This window comes from Lytechinus variegatus, chromosome 13, assembly GCF_018143015.1.
Source record: "Lytechinus variegatus isolate NC3 chromosome 13, Lvar_3.0, whole genome shotgun sequence".
In the NCBI taxonomy this organism is placed as follows: domain Eukaryota; kingdom Metazoa; phylum Echinodermata; class Echinoidea; order Temnopleuroida; family Toxopneustidae; genus Lytechinus; species Lytechinus variegatus.
The window spans coordinates 1,263,908-1,279,373 of NC_054752.1; the positions used below are offsets into that span (position 1 = coordinate 1,263,908).

At 35.3% G+C, this 15,466-nt stretch overlaps 1 protein-coding gene across 2 annotated transcripts; it reads right to left on the minus strand.

Moving 5' to 3' along the window:
* Window positions 1–149: 149 nt before the first annotated feature.
* LOC121426516 lies at window positions 150–12,953 on the minus strand. 2 transcript variants are annotated; one of them, XM_041622851.1, is made up of 11 exons: window positions 12,785–12,953; window positions 10,692–10,797; window positions 9,920–10,037; window positions 8,972–9,073; window positions 8,460–8,524; window positions 7,470–7,574; window positions 6,593–6,789; window positions 4,435–4,618; window positions 3,125–3,267; window positions 2,120–2,288; window positions 150–963 (listed from the first exon to the last, which is right to left on the minus strand). In XM_041622851.1, the coding sequence occupies exons 1-11, from the start codon at window positions 12,820–12,822 to the stop codon at window positions 904–906; spliced, it is 1,287 nt and encodes a 428-aa protein (XP_041478785.1). In that variant the 5' UTR covers window positions 12,823–12,953; the 3' UTR covers window positions 150–903. The 2 variants fall into 2 exon arrangements, with proteins under 2 accessions (XP_041478785.1, XP_041478786.1); XM_041622852.1 differs by lacking the exon at window positions 12,785–12,953 and adding an exon at window positions 11,198–11,324.
* Window positions 12,954–15,466: the final 2,513 nt, after the last annotated feature.

Sequence of the window (15,466 nt, forward strand, 5' to 3'; positions counted from 1 at the left end):
AACCCATTTGGAATGGTAGACTTTGAAATAAGAAATAGAAATAATAGCTGCATTACACATATTTTCATTAACTTTGAAGTCTGTATTTTACACCAATTTCAAAACCTTTCTGATTCTACAAATTTAGGTTACATTCATGTTTTTTTAAAAATAATTCCCTATTGTAAATGAGTAATTGTATGTTATGATTGAACATATCACATATCATTAGTAATCATTTTAAAAAATAGAGTACCGGTAAATGTCGAGTATTAAATGAGTAACGGCCCTTGATACTAAATTGGACTTTCTTTTCATAATAAAGTTACACTATTATGACAGATTGACTGGTAGAAATTAATCTTACTGAAATCAACAAGCACCGTGTACATTACATACTTAGTAGTAGATTTCACATGAAGAATGTAATGCAGGCAGATTTCACTTACAGTATGTTTTTTTATAAGACCATGATGTAAGGTATTCCCTGTGCCATACGGTGCATGATGTTATATATAAAAATGTATTTTGGGGCATATTTATGTGAGACCCTCTATTGAAAATTAAAAAATTAATCATGCAAACTTTGTTTTAGTTCAAGAAGATAAAAATGCAAGTACAAGGGAACAAAAAACTAGATGTTCAGAATGTTAATATAATGACACATTTGCTATAAGACTTATTCATCCTGCCTTGTAATAAAATGTCCAGCATTGGCCAAAATATTCACCCTAAGCCACAAGCTAGGACAAGTTGGCCTTGGCCTCAGACCTCAAGCAAGCTGGCCCTAGGTACAATAATGGCGCTAGCACATGGCATATTACAGTTACAAACACTCTCCACTGACCAAATAACTGAAGTAAAAATTGTAAGAAATAGATAATAAACTGACTGATGTTGAGAGCTGAGTGAGAAGAGCTACTTTCAGAGTTGAGTTTGAAGATACATCAACCAATCACTCATTGTTGGTTTCTCTGTTGGTGGCTGCATAAATGAGAAGGGGAGTCAAACATTATTTGGACCATTTCTAATATATATTATAAAAGAAATATTGATGAGGTACCGGTAATCATGTTGAGTTTTGGTATTCAATACAACTCACAAAAATAAAGAAATAAACCATTCAGATTTTTTAGTCCTACTTTTTTTTCATTAATCTATGTGTTCTCATCCAATACAGCAAACGTTTCCAATGTCAATCTACAATGTTTCTTTCGTTCTTATCTGTTTTCTCCATTTGGGGACACACATACATCCCTAGTCTCCATTATACACCTGGGTTTGAAAATGCCTATTGATTTGGGCATGGTCTTTTACCCAGGAAAATATCCAAATAATAGAAACTGAGAGGTTTTGAATTGCTACATACAGCTGTGGAAAGAGGTGAGAACAGGATGTGATCAATAGTGCCTCTAGGATTAGTCTGATAATCCCTTCACAAGCATTTTTATAAGTTTTTAATCCTCATCTTTGATAATCCCCATGGTGATTAAAGGGATTCAGAATGCTACCCAGCTGTCTCTGATCCTTATCTCTACAATTGAACAATAATCAATACACCCTTCTTACATACAGACAGCCTATCCAAGGAATGGATTGAAAGAGAGGGGACATCCCCTTACCACGAGACAAAGCCCAGGAAGTGCGTTCAATGTTGGGAGCTGTTAAGTCATAGATCCATTTAAAAGATCTTTTTGACAAGACACTAGTTCAAACTTGACCCATTTCTTTCAATTTGTATTGTTTGGGCTTTCCTTTTAATTAAGATTGTGGAAGTATTGGTATCAATGGAAAGCTTTATCTGCCCAGGTAAAATAAAAGGCCTGTATATCCTGAACCCTTCTTTAATTTGAACTTTGGTCTAAAATGGGTATATGGATAGCCAATAGCAATACCTAGGGATGCCAGTTGGAATTGATCAGAGGGCCTGAAAATCACCTAGAATACAATATTTTGTACACAAAAATGTTAAAATTATGGCCTGAAAATAAATTGCCAGAGCCTGAATTCAGGCTTTTGCCTGAAGACTGGCATCCCGGAATACCAATCTCTAACAGTAAAGGGTCGCTGCTGAAATAATGCAATGTGTAAAGCATGTTTGGGCCCACACACAAAAAGTTGACCCGAAACAAATAGTTACCTTATAATCTGAGATATCTTTATGATGTCCATTTCCTTCTATCTTGGTGAGTGTTGCCTGTCCAGTGGTAGGATAGCCATTATCAATGGTCAGTGTACATACCACTTGACCGCTACTACCTAGCATAGCATGGAGCTTCCTTTCCTCATGGACATAGTCAATAGCATACCTAAGAATAAAATACATGTGAGACTGACAATGGTGATGATGAAGATATAATAGGGCCACATAATTTTGAATTTGATATCACTTTATTGAAGTCCCAATAAAGGAAAGAAATTTACAAAGTAAATACAAAGACATAATAAAGATTAAGATAGGCCCAGGTCATGATGCATTACTGTTGTATAATTTGATATTGAAATATCATTACACTAAATCATAAATGAATATTGAGTCCATGATATAAAATTATTGTGTATCACGATATTGTACACAATTGAGGGTTGTTTTTTTTTAATTCAACTTTAACCAATATTTTATTAATTCATTTTATTTCGTCCGTCATCTACTCCTTTATTAGTCTTAGCTTGAAAACGTGGTGTGTGTGAACTCATTAGGGATGATGCGGTTTTTATAGCTAGAGATAATGCAGTATAATACAGCCAAGATGAGAAAAGAAATAAAAAACTAAAAGTAAACAGATTAATAATTGCATTTCCCATATTCCATAGGCAGTTTTATTCATTGGGGGATACTGCAATAAGTTGTGTACAGTCTGATGAAGAAACATGTGATACAAACAATTTTGTGAAGAAGTCATAGATTGTGATGTGAGATCATGTAATACTAGTAAAATTGTTCCCTGGTAATTATGATTCATGTGCACTGAATTTCATTTGCTCAATGAGGGCACTTTACAAAGGACAAAGCAATTACTGGTATTTACTAAGTCACATCATTGAAAGACAATCATAATATTACATCACAAAGGCTGTTTATATCTAAAATAAACAGATAATAAAATGAGATATCATTTGCTGGTAAAAGTGTAATAGTACTCACTGATGGCGTAATCTCTCAACCTCTTGAAGAACAGGAGCATGGCTGTTGAGCCTTCGATTCACTTCCCTGATCAATAAGACTGGATCATTCAAACTAATAGCTTCAGAGATTACATCACTGCAGTCAAAGATCTCTCCTCCAAGCTAGAGATAAAATGGGGGAACATCAAAACTGTGGTCCATTATGAGATAGTTTCCATTTAAACTTAAACTATAGCAGAGCTGCCAATCTATCGAAGTAAAAAGTAGTAATCAAACATCCAATTCCATATTTTATTGTTCGAAATAGACTTGAAATGATATACTCCCAAAAATTTGCTTTGTCCAATTGATCGTGGGCCCGGCAGCCACCGTGCAGCACCAGATCGACGAGGCTATATCCCTTTAATCGTTGAACGCAAAACAGGGTAGCAGCAACTCCCATCTTTTAACGTCTTTTGGTTTGATGCGGCCGGGGATTGAACACTGACCACCCAGTTGTGAGACGGACGCTCTACCAACTGAGCCAACAAACCAATATGCTTAAAAGTCATAATTCTGAGATAAAAGTCATAATTTTATACATGCAGCACAGAAGAGGTTTATACAGAACAGATGCACAATGTGCGTAAATGCCAAGTTTTGCCAAACTTACATGATGGTCATCAGGAATGTTTATCAAGGGTGCTACATAACTTTTGTGCAGCATTAGCAAGTAAATCTTGCCACTGTGCAATGTATTACTATGTGTGTGTTAAATGTGTACATACCTATTCTACGTCAAAATAATCAAGGTCAATTGCATAATGGCTTAATTTGGTATGAAAGTCATAAAAATCATGACTCTCATATAATAGTTGGTAGCTCTGTTATTGTATAAAGCCCTACATCAAAGGAAGATTGATGTAAGAGAGTCAAATCCGCTGAGGATAGAAATGAAATCAAAAAACAGTTTCAGGCAAACTCCTGATTCTAAATTTCTTTGTTTCTTTCTCTTGGAGGAAAACTCTCTTCTCCTCTAGCTCTGTATATGTCAAATTTTCAATTATTAAACAAATCAGACTCCTTTTATCCTCAACGCTTATGCTGAAAAGAATAGAGCAATTTGTGTAATGCAAGTTGAATTATAAACTTTGATATTCCAATGAAGATTTTGCACTCTACGGACCCATTCTCTTTGAGGACAATTTTTAAAGCCGAGAGAATTTATCAAAACCTATACTTAAATCGCTTGTAGGTAAGACAACTATGTGAATCTGTAGGCTGTGTAGCTCTTATATTTATTATTTTTTTACACAAAAAAATTAATAGTAGAATAGTGAGCTTGCTAACCTGAACAGCACAAAGTTTGCTTGGTTCATTTCCATCAGGTGTGGTTTTGAAGGTCATCTTGACTTCTACAGTGACCTCTGATGATGGTCCCTTGCAGCTAAGGTCAATGATCAATGATTGGTCAACAACTCTGATCTTACTGATTCCTGCTAAGTCTTTGAGTGTATGCAGACATTGCTCTAACCTAGATGGAAAAAAAACAAAGAAATAAACGAAAGTTCATTTTAATAAATGGAAGTTTAGATTATAATTTTTGTCATCTGCACATGTATCATTGTATGTATCCTGTTTAGTGTGTATGTGATCCTTGTCAGTTTGGAAACAAAAACATTTATCAACCTCACATTGTTTAATTAACATTCTCCACAATATTTTCTTAAATGCGGAAACACCAAAAACAATATCAACTGTTCTTCTCACCGATTTCATAAAGGCATTTGACAGAATAGATCACACAGTTGCCATTAAAAAAATAATCGAAATTGGTGTCTGCCCATCGATAGATCTTTGGATTTCAGATTTTCTGTCTGAGCGTGAACAATGTGTACGTTATAAAGGTGATCTTTCAGATTGGTGCCAAATCAAGCCAGGTGTGCCCCAATGTACAAAAATTGTTCCCTTAATTTTTCTTGATTGTATGCAGATGTGTAATATGTTGACGATTTAACTCTGGTCGAATGTCGTAAATCAAACCAACTTTCAAACATGCAAGAAGCAGTAACATGTCTGTATAATTGGGCTGAATCCAATAAAATGCAATTAAATCCTAAAAAGTGTATCAAAATGGACATTTGTTTCTTTAGAGATCCAGTTAATCACTATCAACTTATCCTTGATAATTGTGTACTTCGTCTTGCTAGTGTGACCCAAGTGAAATTACTCGGCGTTACAATACAGAACGACTTAAAGTGGGAAGCACATATTCCTGATATTGAAAAGAGAGCAAATGCAAAACTATATATGCTCGGCACTTTAGCAAAAATACGGTCTTTCCACGAGGATGTAGTTATAATTTTCATTACTGGAATATGCTGCTTCGGAGGTCTCACAATTGCCTAAAGACAACGCTTAGAGAGAATTCAAAAACACGCCTTAAGAATTATCTTTAGAAATGATTATGATTGTTACACTACTGCTCTTACTCTGTCAAAATTACAACAATTAGAAAAACGTTGAAATGATCTAAGTGTCGCCTTCTTCAAAAAGACTTTATTATTTACAGTTCAGTTTGAACAGTTCATTCCCCAACGAATGCAAACAAAAAATCTACCAAAGACAAGAAAGATATACGAACCCAGATGTAAAACTAAGCGTATGTGGAACAGCCCAATCCCTAATCTGATCCGTTTGTACAACAAAAACCCTTGAATGATTATGCTTTTGGTATTGTATGTTAGTGTTAGGATTATTTGTCATATTTATTGCCATAAGTTGCCTTTTCTCTTTATTTACCTTTTTTATGTATATGTCACATGTTCTTGTCAAGGTCAATCTTACCCTCCCTGATGGTTTTTTTCTTTTTTTCCTACCTAAACTCTCTACCCCTGTACTCTTTCCTTGCCTTATCCTTTCCAAAAAATCTTTCTTGATCCTGACAATGCAAAGTTATGCATTAATTAATGCAATTTTAATAGTTTTAATTGTATCATAAGATCAATGGTATACAGTATACTGTATTTTATCTACATACATACTTGAACATTGTATTGTAAAATGTATGCAATGAAATGTATACTTGTATTTTAGCTCTGTAATTCACATGCAATTCAGTTTGTTAACTGCAATTTGTAGAGAATTTTAATAAATACCATTTATCCATCTATCTATCTTGTATGAGCCATCAAAGTTGTATAAAATCTCACGTCTGTGTTATTGCATGAAACTTTCCACTTTTTTAAAATCATTAAATATATTTTGTGTTTTTTTTTTGTTATGATTACTTGTAAATTGTTTAATTATATTTGATTTGATTTGTTATGTTTGTTTATACTTGGTCTGTGTTGACCCAATAAAACATATTATTATAATACAACAACATAAAATGTCTGAGAAGCTGATTTAGCTACTACAAGGTTCATCACTTGCCAAAAAGTCTTGCATTACTTACAACAGATTTATGAAACTCATCTCAATGAAGATTTATTCAAAGTCAACTAACCATTCCTGGTTCTCTTTAGTCCCTCTGTCATGTTCCACTTTATGCTGTAGTAAAGTCTCAACTGCTTGCTGACATTCCTTTTGAACAGCCTTGGCCATACAACATTTCTCCTGCAGCCTGGAGACCACCCTCTTGTGGTCCATTAGTACCAGGTCACACTTTTGAAGGGCCAGCTCAGTGGTTCGCAATGCCTCTCTCTGAAAGATTGAAATGAGAGGCATAATAGTCATACTGTGTATAACTGATAAACATAAGGCCTGTCCCATTATGAGGGACACCACTGTTAAACTTGAAAGTGGATGACTGCTCAAGTAAAATCAGGCCGATGACTCTGGAGAAACCCTGACATGCTTCTGGCAGCCCATGGTATAGTAGCTCCATATAAAAAAGGTTTGACAGGATTAATCCAAGGCCATAGCTGTGGATGACCTGCTGACAAGCCTTGATTCCCTCATCACTTGCTTTGTAGTGTTCTTCATTTATTTATCCATTTGTGTTGTAATATTGAAAGATGCCCTTTGATAGAAAAGTAGCCTTGCCCTATAATATTGAACTTTACAGCCTGGGTTTTGTATCAGCATTGAAAGGAGCGTGCTTGGACCTACAAACAAACACAATCTTTCATCCAGGATAAGAATAATTACCCACATTTGTTGAAATAATCCCAGCACCCTCAGTTAATGTCTCCAGTGTCCCGTAACACAAAGGTTAGCGATTAATCATACCCTTGATTTTCACGATTGATTGTACATTGTCGTCCATGGAATAAATCGTAGAAAAATGTTCGACGACCATAGCTAATAAGTTTTGTCTTAGCACATTGGAACCGCTCTAAAGTTACCTTGACCAGTATTATGCCATCAATGATAATATTTACCTGTTTCTGTAGTTTGGTTGGTAAATCTGTTCCTTCCATCATCATACCATCAAAACCTTTCAAGGATTCTTCATGTTGAATTTTCAAAGACTCCAGCTTGGCTTTCTGTAAAGGAATACATACGTTTCTTACTACATATACATGAAAAATTCCAATAGGTGATTGTTTTATAGGTTTAGAATTCTACCCTGATTTAACTGGGCTATTTCAGACCAGGATATACTTGGGGGGGGGGGGAGAAATTTGATCCCCTTCAGATCTTGGCCGCTGATTGCATGATCACTAAAAATTTTGCATGCACATACAACCGGATGTAAACTAAAAGACTGTGTATTATTATCAGTAAATTGATTATGCAAATAAGTGTAAACTATGAAATTTGCTATAAATGTGGTTTCTTATGTACATTGGCTATCATTAATTTTTGTTGTTGTTTATTAATGTTTTTTTTGGGGGGGTGTCAATTACTTTAAGAATTGATTTATGCATTTACTTTAATGGACAATTTCATAAGATGATACTTCTACATCTACAAGCCCATGTTTTAAATTATCCAATATAAGAATCAATAAAATCATTCAAATATCACTTCTCTTCTTAGCATCCTGAAAGAAATGCATTCTTCATTCAGGCAAAAGGCTAGTTCTAAATTACACATTCATTTCCTTTCATAATTCATTGTAAATTATATGTTGGGAAATTAAGCTTTTTTAAATTAAGTATACTAGAAAATTTACCAACACAGATAAACTTTGTTGTCAGTGTCTTAGATACACAGTCTGTAAAAGATGTACTTTTATCCTTGTTACTTTCAGGAGATGCATTTTCAATGCACTGCATGAATGGTTTGCAGTAGAACCATTAACAGCATGGCATCCATTCCAAACAAGGAGGGGGTTTTCTAAACCTTCCAGCATGAAAAATCATACTTGGCATTTCCAAAACATGGTATTGTGGTAATATACTGAATATTACATTATCTATGTTTACCTTTGTTTCGACTGTGTTCAGTAAGTCTTCTGCTTCTTTCTTCCTCCTTTCCATCGTTTCAACCTCTGTATAGAAAAATGATAGAGTTAACTCACTCACTTTCTCATTGACTATTTTTACAATCATTGTAACAATATCACTAAAACATAATCCCTATTATAGCATCATCATACATGGTAATTTTTTTTCTTCAGGTCCAAATCTAGACATGCATTCACCCTAATTATACATTTTCTGAAAGGATATTCTTCAAGGAATCGAAATGCACTAAGAAATAACATTGTCCTTAGGCAACAACTGTGTCATTAACTTAAAAGTAAAACTTTTGATATTTTTGTACCTCGTTCTTTTACCACAAAATATTTTTTGAAGCCTGAAAATTCATAAATATGTCAAAACATATTTACATTCATCATGTACCAAAAGTACCCTACAACATGTTTTAAACCTTAATTCTACCTCAGAAATAAGATGAGTGCATGTGCACCCTAAGATTGATAAAAAGAACTTACTTTCTTGTGCACTATCAATCAAGTCGGCCATTTTGTCCTCTAGATTTTCAAGCTCTTCCTTTGCATCCTTTAGATCCATCTTCACTTGATCAAAATTCTCTTCTATATAAAAATAACCATTAAAAATAAATCAAGGATTAAGAATAACAAGTATTACACACCTTCACTATTTTGCATTAATTTGGTTCCAGGGCTGAATTAAAAAAAGGTCTTAAATTGGATGTTGATCCAATAATCCCCCTCTCTCTATAGTGAATCACCTACAAAATAACCAGAAAGTAATTTTCTCATCCACAAATATCCTCATACAGTTTAACGCTAAGGGAATATAATATCAGGAGAGTCTTTTAAAATCAATGTTACTTGTCACAATATCATCCTTAATCTAACTCAGTGAAAAAATATTCTACGCTGAAAAATGACCACACTACACACCATCAACACAAATTTGTGGGACAGAATATTATTATCATTATTACAAGGAATAACATCCTACATCTTGCTGGAATACCATGCTTGTTTTCTCAACAATAACACTATTCTGCCTGAATCATTTGGTACAGGATGAATGCTTTGGGTATCATTTTATTCTGTTTGAACTCCTCTTCCGATCATTAGACCTAAAACAACTAGTGTTTATGTTACACTCATTGGAGACTTGGCTGACTAAACTCATACACATTTCATTGAGACCACAGGCAACATATCTGTAGGCTCAGTGTCAAAGGGGTTACAGTGCAATAATCATGAAATGGGTGCCATTCAAATTAATTTCAAATTAATTTCAAATCAATATATAGAAAGCCAGCTACACCATAATTCCTTAACTGGAATAAAAATAGTGCCCCAACCAGCTTTTCTGTTTACAATTCAAAGTACAAACACTACTTAATTATGGCAGTTGTGCTTTCAGTGGAGAGTAAATAGATTCAATCCCAGCTCACTTACTATCAGATGCTGTGTCAATTGTTGGCCATTCTTCCATAGGTTTGTTCAATATAAACTCGATCATCTTGGATCGAGTCTCAGCTTCTACATACGCTAGCTTAAGCTTGGTGAATTCATTCTGATTCAATACAAAATAAGAGACAAGAAACTAAGATTTATTTATTGAAAGGAATGAGCAAAATGGGCATTTTTAATAATTGACCTACAAACGTTATACCATTCAACCAATGATATTATAATCCACTTTTATATAGCCCCATATAACAATAACATCAGAAGTACACTCTATTTATACAGGCACATTTTTGGAAAGGCACATCAGATTTATTTTGCATTATAAATACAGTGCCTGTCAAAACAATGTTATATTTCAAATGGGGGAAAATTTTTCATTACTATGTTTCATCATATTGTAATATATATGTAATACAAACATGATTTATTGTGTCAATTTTCTCCATTATGACACAGAACCATGTGTGAAACTCTTGACGAAATGTTTCAGTTTTTACTCAAGATCGAATCTCTTTTGGTGCCATCTATAGCTCAGGAGATTTTAGAGCATCTATCAACACACAAAAAAAATATTTTTGAAATATATAATTTTGACGGATATTTTGCAAACTGTACTGTAAGCACTATACATATTATTATTTAAAAAGGAATTAAGTGAAAGGTGACAACAAAAATAACAATGTTCAAATTTGCCATTTCATATAAATTCTTGCTGTGGGCCGTCACCCCTTCCCAATTCTCAAACTTCAAGCCTTACCTCGTCTTTGCTGCATTTGAGCTTCAAGTTCTGTCCTTCATTCTCATCATCTCTCTGCAGGAAACTTGAAAACAGGCTTTGTGGATTTGGTATCGCATCCAATATCCTGATTTTTGATAAGAATTTTTTTAAAGGAAAAAAAAGAAAAAAAGGAATTATGTGAATTAGCAGGGTTATGGCTTCCTGGAATCATGAGTCATCTTCCAATCAATAACTTGGAAACTATCCAGGCCTTAAATTCTGAAATAAATTATTATTTTCATGCACGATCAGCTTTCCCCTTCCTTTTAATTCATTTTCGTGACTAGTACTAGGAGTGCAAGGGACAAGTCACATGGTCAACTGCGCACATTTTGCTAACCCCTGCCCCCTCTAAAATAAGTGAAAAATGTTTACACACTAGGCCCTACAGGCTACACTATTTGTAAAAGAAAAGGTTGGTCAGCTGGTTAATTTGCATGTGCAAGAATGAAGAGTCACTTGCAGAAAATCTACAAATAAGATACCTCAAGTGATGTTTGTGCAGGCTCCACTCCACTTCACTACTGCTACAATATGCTCCACCTACCCGAACATCAAGGTCCAAAACTGGCTCTGATAGTACTCCGAGTGGCAAAGGTGAGAAAAAATGGTTATAAAAATCCTACACCGAAACTACATTGTAGCCTAAAAAGAATAAGAAGCTTAATTTCTTACTTTTCATCCTCATTCCACCCCATATCCATCCTCTTGTTAGCTTGGTGATTTAGAGCCAATATTGAGTTCCTCACACGTATGGAAATTTCGCTGCCAATTTTTGCTCTAAATCACCAATTTTGAGCCTAACCGGAGGATGGATTTGGAGTAAAATTATGATGAAATGTAATGAATGAAGCTTCTTATTTTTTATAATCAAGTTTCGGTGTGTAGGATTTCTACAATGAATATGCATTATTTCCCAACTTTGCCACTCGGAGAATCAGAGTGATTTTTGGACCTTGAGGTTCGGGTAGGTGGAGCGTAGTGTAGCGCATCCGTGATTGTTGAACAGCAAACAGCACTCTGCAGCCGCTTTTCACCAAAATTGCAGCTCATATTAGCCGATCAATGAGGTCGGAAGGCAGAACAGCGTAACAAAATAATGATGGCTACTAAAGTCAGAGTCTAAGACAAGTGCTAAAAAACATGACTATGTGGCATGCTTTAGTTTGGAGCGGCTTTCCACATTTGTTCTTTTACTCAGACAATTGAGATTTTGAGTAGGCCTAGGCTATGGCCACTTGTTCACTGCTACCACCCTGCCTGTGGGGAATCTACAGGTAGGACTATGGCATACCAATGTTGTACAGAGCACACACTTTAAAAAATCATTTAAATATCACTTTTGTGACCAAAACTACTAATTTCCATACAGTTGCAATTTATTTTTCATTAGTAACTTGGGAATAATTTTTGTATTCACCAGAGCGCTCAAAAACTTGAATTTTGGGCGTATTTTTGTTTACGCCCTCTACTGGTGAAAAGTAATATGGCAAGAAAATTTTCATTTTTTGATCTATATATTCAATTAAGAAAAAAATAATTCGAAGTATCAAATTTAAATAAGAGCTAAGTTGTAAGAAAAATAGGTGTAATATGGAAATTGTCAGTGTAAAAAAATCAAGCATTTGCCCCAAAGAAAAAGAGAAAATTAGCCAAACATTACCACCCTTATTTTGCCACACATGGAGATATAACTGAGAACAAGGTTATATCATAACCTTGTTTATTGAATGAGTGGCTATGGCTATGCATTGTCTTGATCATCTCGATCTGCAAGAATCTTCAATCCTGGCTGAAAATTAAGAGGCAGATTTAACCTAAAGATGCTATGCCTTGGAACGGAAATTTAAGTGTAAAAATTGGGGTCCCCTCCGCGGCACATACCCATCACGCATTATATACTGAGTGCCCCCCCCCCCCTTCCCGGGGGAGTGGAGCCTGCACGAACGTCAGCTTGAGGTAGGCCTAGATAAACATGACAAATATTTCAATTAGTGGGACAATGCAAACTGAAATGCATTAGGCCTAGCTAGAAGATATATGATTTTAACTGCATTCGAACAATTATTTACCTCCGACTTTCAGACACGATTTCAGCTGTATCCCCCATGATTTATGGTTCATTTAGATGTTATCAATACTTGTTAATTCTGGATATATCAGTTTAGTTTTATCACTGCTTTTGCCCGTCACAATCCGTACTCAAATTTTCCGCCATTTCGCTGCACTGCGTAGCAACTAGGCGGCTACCTACCTACTACGGAGGTCTGGAGGAAAATAATTAGTAGCAGCGAAAACCAATCCAACTGTACTGCTGCCGTGGGGGGGGGGGGCGGGGGGAGGGAGGGAGGGGGTAGTCTGCAGGCACAGACCCTAATTAAACTTTGATCAGCAAGTGCGTCTCCACGCAAAAACTAGCACATAGCGAGAGGGCCTTCAGTACACAAGGCATGATTAGGCTGCACATTCTTAACTCGAGTGAAGGGTTGCACAGCAGACTAGGGGGGGGGCTGTGAATGGTTTATCAAATTTATTATACCCTCGCCCTCGCCTCGGCAATTATTCCGGGCTGAAATTAGTTATATCTAAATAAATAGAGTAAAATTTACAGAGCAAAAAGCTGAAAATTTCATCAAAATCGAGAAAAACAAATAATAATATAAAATAAAATAATTTTAAAAAAATAATGAAATAATAAAATTATAATAAAAAAAGTAATAATAATAAAATAATATTTTGTAAAAACAGTTATATGCATGCACGTCGTCATGAATTTTAGGTGGGCTGATGATGTCACATCCGCCACTTTCCTTTTTCTTATATTATTACATGAGTTCATAAACGTTTCAGTTTTTCATACTTGTGTAAATGATGTGACTCCATTATGGTGAAATAAGTTGCGGCAATAAATAACTAATGTACTTACTGGTAAGTAAGTACATTAGTAAGGCTAGATCCGGGGGGGGGGGGGCACAGCCAGCTCATGCCCCCTTATTGAGAAGCAAAAGAAAAAATTGTAGTGTGAAAATGCCAGTAAAATAGAAGTGTACCACCCCTTTTGAAAGTGAAGGCTTTTTTTTTTGCTTTTTAACGATGATTTTTTTGTGGGCCGAATATCATTAATTTGGGGGTGAAAGCCCCTTTTTTGTTTTTTTTTCCACATTTTTCCTCAGAAAAATGTGCCCCCTTTGTAATCCTAAATCCGCCAGTGAAAAGAACAAGTGGGGATATGACATCATCAGCCCACCTAATGAATATTCATAAAGACATGCCTTTAACTGTTAATGCAAATCTTTGAAATTCAATAACTTCGTTATTTGTTATCCGATTTCGATGAAATTTCCAGCATTTAGCTTTGTGAATTTTACGGATATAAATCAAATATTTTAAAAGCCTATATAAAGTCGCCCCTACCTTGATTACTTATAGCTTGTTGTAGGATGAACGCTATGAAAAAACTAATAATATTTATAATAATAATGATAATAATTACAATAGCAATAATGATAATAATAACAATAATAATGATAATTGTACTAATAATTGTAATAATAATAATGATAATAATTCAATTCAAAGTCTTCTTTATGTGCATAAGAAATGCACATAATATTTCAAAGATTAAAAAATACAATATTTTCAAGTGTACATAACAAACGTAAAATATGAAAGAACATCGGCTACTAATAACTGTTACATTTCCCAAGGTGCTCCACATCAGCTATTCTTCCAGCGGGGCCTGCAAGACATTAATTACCCTTTCCTCCAATAAAAATGCTTTTCGCCTAATAAGAAGGCAGAAGCAGGCGCGGATCCATGGGATGGGGGTGGCACAGGGGGCACGTCCCTTTTTTTGAGAAGCAGAATTAAAACATTTTGATGACCTTCTTTTTTTGCTTGTCAATTTTTTTGGGGGTACGAAATATCCTTTATATTTGTGGTTGAGAACCTTTTTTGTGTGCTTGTCAAAATTTTCCTCCGATAAATTCCCCCCCCCTTTTTTGCAAATCCTGCATCCGCCCTAAGGCAGTCCCATTTTATGGCATGACTCTGCTGAGGATCGAACCCACGATCTCCAGTTCATGAGGCGGGCGGTTTTACCACTGAACCATCATGCAAGCTGCTCGTGCTTCAATAAATTTGTTTTCTCACGTAGATCATAAAAGTGAAATAAAATATTATTTAAATAGGCCTACTCATCGAGGGAGATCATTGTGACAAAGAAAAACATGCATATTCTAAGTTTACCAAAAAATTACACGCTGACATTGAATTTGAAATGATCAATTTCATTCACCATACATGCCATTAAAAAAAACATTGATAAAATATGTTATGTGAGTGAGCTAAATGGGCGAGCACCCCCACCCCCTCCCCGAAACGACACAACAATCGAAATTGTGCAATATTTCCTTTAAATTATGGAGCGTTGTGGCCCAGTGGATTAGTCTTCTGATTTTGAAACAGAGGGTCGTGGGTCCGAATCCCAGCCATGACGTAATTTCCTTCAGCAAGAAATTCATCCACATTTAGCTGCACTCAACCCAGGTTGAGATGAATGGGTACCTGACAGGAATTTATTCCTTGAAATATCACCGCGCTGTAAAGGACTGCGGCGCTAAAGCCAGGGACATCCAAGTCCTTTGGAAGCGGATAGGGACGCAGCTGCGATATGATTTTATCATTATTAAAATGGACGCTTGGACAATAAAGTATACATTAAATAATTGATTTGGATTTTGAATTCGGCCTTA